At 30.4% G+C, this 6,000-nt stretch overlaps 1 protein-coding gene across 1 annotated transcript in view; it reads right to left on the bottom strand.

Moving 5' to 3' along the window:
• Positions 1 to 1,157: 1,157 nt before the first annotated feature.
• Positions 1,158 to 6,000, bottom strand: part of LOC134539676 (gamma-tubulin complex component 2-like) — a 53,145-nt gene continuing 48,302 nt past the window's right edge. Inside the window, exons 14-15 of the mRNA XM_063381864.1 lie at positions 2,881 to 3,050; positions 1,158 to 2,102 (exon numbers count right to left, since the gene is read on the bottom strand). Coding sequence (XP_063237934.1) covers positions 2,015 to 2,102; positions 2,881 to 3,050 — 258 coding nt within the window. The 3' untranslated portion in view covers positions 1,158 to 2,014. The remainder of the gene's footprint in view (positions 2,103 to 2,880; positions 3,051 to 6,000) is intronic.

The raw sequence follows: 6,000 nt of genomic DNA, 5'->3' as shown, positions 1-6,000 counted from the left end.
ATGAATGGAAACAGAACTACTCTCTTGCCCTCAGCACATTTTTAAATGCTTTTTGTAAACAGACACCACTCTGATTCTTAAGGAGTTTTTAAATTGCATGGTTTATTCTGAAGTGTGTGTGCCCAGGTAGGCGGGCCTTTCATTTTTGGTCCACTGAGAAGCGTAGAAAAATGGTTCTGTTGTAGGATTAGTTGGTGTTGGTTGATGGTGCTGTAATGAGGCCGGTAACTGTATGTGCGTAAGCAACTGCAGATGGAATCCACGTGGACTCATGCTTCCACGTGAAAGCATAACACATTGTGTCCAAATATTTGAGACAAAACTATAAGTATTATGGTGTGCAGAAATTCATGAAGGCCACACTTGTTGGTAGCACTTTTAGTTATAAGCAAGTCAACTGTGCACACAATAGTACAAAATAAGGATTATATCAAACATTTATGAAAGTCTGATATTATTGGTTGTAATAGCGGGAATATATTTGACATTAGATACCGGAACAGAAATGAGCAGATGATTAACATGGAAAAAGTTGTTAAATTAATAGTGCAATGAAAAAACGGGCCTGATAGGATTGGTGTGAACCAAGCAGTGATACGCGAATAAGCACTTTAATTTTTGAAAAATTAAAATGCAAATAAATCTGGACAGTAATATCGGTTTCACTGCCAGTAAAGGATGGTTTGGAGAGTTCACAGAAAGGTACGCGATGTGAGTTTAAGGTCTGGCCCGGGCGAATGACGATATATCACGTTACGCGGTGTTGTATTTGTTATACAAAGTATTCGAGGGTAGGCTTATAAAGATAAATGGCGTGACATATTTATCATTAATTGTTATTCTATGCATTTATATTACATGAAGAATATTTCCCTATACATTTTGGAAAACATTAAGTAAATTAGCCTTGCTATTTAAGGAGACCAATGCTTCAGAATACGCGATTTTGGATAACACTAACACTTTTAGGAATGCAATAGTCATGCTAGGTGAGGGATTGGTGTATTTTTATTTAAATTTGACGAGCATAATATTTATTATATAGGACCACAGAGACGTGATGTAAGATCAACAAACACATGTACTTTTCATAATTCAAGGCCAACTTGAATAAAGGTAGGTGCAGCATTCACACAGCATTAAAAATTAAATATGAGTAGTTGCACAAATTTTTTTATTAATGTCTGATTCTACTGAACCACTGTAACTAACTCATACATAAACAAATTGTGAAGTTATTTTCAAACTATTACATCACTTATAAAATTAACCATGTATTTAATAAAAATAAATACATAATTTTTTTTCTCTATTTCTAAAAGGACATGACTTTTATAGAAGTTAATACATGAAAGGGGAAGCAACCATAATCAAATTAACATTTAAAAAATTATTATTTAAATTCAATCACAAAATATAAAACTAATCTTTACTATTTTCTTTTTATCGTAAAGTACATATTCAAAACAGACAAGTTTCTGGCAGAGGTTTGTTGTTGCTATTTTTAAACCCCAACATGCCAACACAATGACATCTTTTGAAAAATGTTCACAATTGACATGTGGAGCAAGAAATAAAACATTCCAAGAAATAAAACATTTCATACTATGCTTAAAAAAATTGCTTATAAATATATTTACAGAGTTGTAAACCTATTTGACTTATAATTACAGTCTTCAAATGCTGGTTACAAACGAATACACTATTATGCAGCACATATTTTACATAAATACAGGTATGTAAACTGTATGGAGGGACATAAAATCACATGAACTAAATAATTTTTATTATAAACTCTGCTTTCTATCACTACAAAGAAACACATATTAAAGCTTTCAAGGTATAAACAAAATAATTTATTAACATATAAAAATCTACCCTACTCGCACTTGCAAGATGTCTTACTAAAATGAAATTCGCTTCAAAAAAATAGCCTAATCACACTCAGGTAAACAATGGTTTCCAACAGGAGATTCAAAATTGTTTCACGTCGTAGCAGCGCATGGGTTAACGTTCAACCAGACCTTTCATCAAGGTGAATGACTGACTTCTCAGCGGAAAGCTTCTCTAGCTTATCAGTGTAGAACCCATTTAGATTGAGCCTGGAAAAAAAACAACACAGCTTCTAAGCACTCTACTTAGTGTACGTGAGCTATATTATCTGTGTGCATTCAAGCAAGATAAATATTATGATCTACATACATAATTATTTTTAATTTTATCTATAGTAATAATAAAACTGTTCAGGGCAAAAGGTCCATACATTTAATGAAATTAAAATTTAAAAAAATTATTGTAAAAAGCTATTTACATTATTGAGAACTCAAAAATATAGTTTATAATGTTTTGACTGTTTTGCCTGTTTGTCTGAGCATCAATCGAAAACTACTTACAAAATTTGATTAAGCTTTTTTTAATGAAAACCTCTTTGGCTAACTTAGAAACTAGGCTATGTTTAAATACAGAATTACACTCCTAAGGGGGTGAAAAAAGGGTAAATATGTTTTTACTATGATTAATTATATCTCTGAAACTAATCAAGCTTAAGAAAAGTTAATGATTACCAATAGTTAACATTCGAAAACTACCCATGACAATTTTTTATTTTACGATTTTCAATCCCCATACGGTAAGTAAAAATTAGATAAGGATTATTAGCATACATATTTTTTTATTGAAATACATACCAGTTTCAAGTCATTAAGAAACTGCAAAGAAATAAAAATTACTGATACTGTTTTGAAACTAAGATATATTAAATTTCCCTATGAGTTTTACTGGTTTAAAACACACCTTTTTTAATTCCCTGCGGTTCCCCTATTTTCCAGATTTTCCCTGTCCACAGGAACCCTAAATATTTACATGTGATAAGTGAATTACCTGTACAGCACATAAACCAGTTTTTCACTGTTGTGGTCACGTCCCACATTCGATATCTCGTTCAGTAGATTGACCAACACGTTTGTGAACTCATCATCAAACGTTTTGATGTTTTTCTCAAAACTGTCACCATTCTCACTGATGCAGTCGGTTATCGGCGAATCTGGAGACTAGAAATTAAAGAAAGACAGGGATTTTTTTCCAGCTGCATTTATAATTTTTTTTTTATTATAGAGCTATTTTTAGATGAATAACTAAATACTTTGATACACATACCATTCACTCATTAAAACTACTTGATAAGACTGAAGTGAAATGTAATGTTGAAAATAATTCATTATTAACATGTACCACTTTACATTTTACACCTTAGGCATATTTTTAAAAAAATTAGGCAAACCAACAAACACTTTACCATTAACTCTATGGTGATCTAAAAAAATCTATTTTTAAGTTTTTTTTAATTTCACTAACACAGGTTGCTAAATTAAGAACTTAACTAAAAAAAATATATATACGACTTAAAAATTATCTTTTTAATAACTGCACTTCTCATATGGATTAAAATACTAAGAAAAGCAATAAGTATCTTAAAAAACACCACTATACAGAATCAATAAAGTAACTAATAAATATATATAAATACATATGACAATAACATCTTGCTTTGATTTTATACATCAATATAAATACATTATTTAATATTTAATTAGCTGAAACTGTATTGTTTTGTCAAATAAATGTTAAGATTAACACAAAAATTCAAATGACAAATACACAATTTGGGAAAACTACATTATAATTACACGCATTATTTTAATTTTATATATTATGTAGAAGTACTATATACAATCAAAACTTGATAACCCAAGGGTCATAAAAGTACTAATTTGAATATCTGATTCCAAATGCATGACAATCACGAGCATTCTGAGAAATACTTATCTAAGGTTGCAACTTGCTACAATAAGTAATTCTGTAAAAGTTACAAAAAGGAGGTCTACAGAAGTTACGAGGGGGCTTAGGGTGACACCAATAAAGCTACAAAACCATTACTACAACTACATTCCTGCCAAAGCAATAGAAATATTTTAAAAACTAAAAATAAACAAATCCACTAGAAAAAATGTAACAAGCATACTAATTCTGGGGACACTAGAAAATTCACAGAAGTAGGGGGGGGGGGACAAAAGTTGACACTGTGACAGGTAAAGCATGCAGATAAAGACTTCATAAGTTGAGGTCATATACCAATAATTTGTGAACATTCATCACCAACACATTGATCTAAATTCAAGGCGTAAATAGTGATGCAAAGTAAAAGTCGTTAAGTGATGACCGGCGAAATCACTTTAGTGTGCCATGAAATTAAATTTTATTTGTATTATTATTATTTTTCAAATGTTTAATCATTACTTTAATTTTTAGGAATATTTCTAAAATTTTAACTCAATACCTCCCTTGTATTTGTTGTTCTGCCACAAATATTTTCATCAGATATTAACGTGAGTGTTATATCATGAGAGTAAAAAGATACACTAGTCTTCATCACTTTTTTGACTTTTTACCCCATGATATTACATCCAAGTGAATATCTGTGTAAGTATTTAAGGCAGAACAAGAAACAAAATGCAAGGGAGGTAAAGAGTTAAAATTAATTTTATAAATAACCATTAAATATAAGTAAAGACAAAAAAAATCACATATCATGTGAGACGGAGCCTTAAGTATTATCCCCACACCCCTCATTTTTTTCCTTTCCAGCAATCATACACTTCCTATTTAAAGCTTTACTTGAATTAGCTATATAAAGAAAACAATTAAAATTTTTGAGGATGGCTGGGTCATGAGACAACTACTAAATCAACAAATTTTAAAACTACAGAAAAATTGGATCACCTTAAAACAAAAACAACAAAAATTGTATTGCAATCTTAGCTATACATCATCACTCACATATCAACATGGCAAAATCTGAAAGAATAAAAAAGATGTTGCAAATTAACAAAAAAAAATTATTTCACATTTTCATTGCAAGGTTTTAGATTTTACTTTATTATTATTCAAATAAACAATTTTTAATTTTTAACTTGCTGACTTTGATGAAGTACAGAATGTTACAAACATATTTTATCTTCCTAAACTTTGTATTAATAATAGAAGCCAAATTTACTGTGGATTCAAAAAGTGTGATTGTAAAAATATGAGCCAATTCTGCCTTAAAGATAGTGTTGTATTATGTGTCATGCACAAAGGAGTTTGGAATGAACACACTATCTGTAAGTGTACAAGTGATGTCATCTTATTTGTTATAGTTATTACATTAGGTAACACATTATTCAGAAGAGTAAAATTTAGTGAGTAAATGCAATGTAGCAGCTAAGTATTGTAAAATTTTAAAGTATGTAAAATCCAACTTAAAATATATAAAATAATAGTTCATGTGCAATCATGAAAGGCTCCTCATACTAACAAAAATTTCATTTAACAGTTAAAGATTATATTTAATTACATACATAGTTTGATTTACCAATTTTATTGTAATAAATTACAAGAATGCACCCAGCAGAAAGAATGATCTATGACACACAAACATACAACCAAATCATGTTAGGATTTTGAACGGTACTAATGAACTTATATTATTCTACAACTTACAACTTCACAAAGACCACTTAAAATTGCAGATTGCTAAAAGGTGCACAACATTAAATTCCGAAGCTACAGAAAGACATGTGGACAATTTTTAACACCTCAATGAACATGACACGTAAATAAATATGTATATGCATGATCAGGAAATAGGATCAGTAATTTTCATGCAAGAATATAAAAGAGTCAACATTTTAAAACAAACTGAACCATCAGACACAGAACAAGAGACTAAAACTAATGGATTATGAAGTGAGGCAAGGGCAGAATTCTCCTGATAGCATAAAGAACTAACACTTCTCTAGAACTTTTATTTTATAAAAGCATGCTAACAGCTAATCTGCGACCAATGCAAGATGCGACAGGTTATCTAACGTCACGGTTGAGACTAGTCTTTGATTTAAGTACCTCACAATAAACTCCCCAACCCACGTCATATGAAGCAATCATTGACGTGAGTTCTGCATC

This window comes from Bacillus rossius, chromosome 15 (genome assembly GCF_032445375.1).
Source record: "Bacillus rossius redtenbacheri isolate Brsri chromosome 15, Brsri_v3, whole genome shotgun sequence".
NCBI classification, from domain to species: domain Eukaryota; kingdom Metazoa; phylum Arthropoda; class Insecta; order Phasmatodea; family Bacillidae; genus Bacillus; species Bacillus rossius.
Note: the sequence above shows the minus strand (reverse complement) of the source record. Positions and strands in the feature narration are given on the sequence as shown.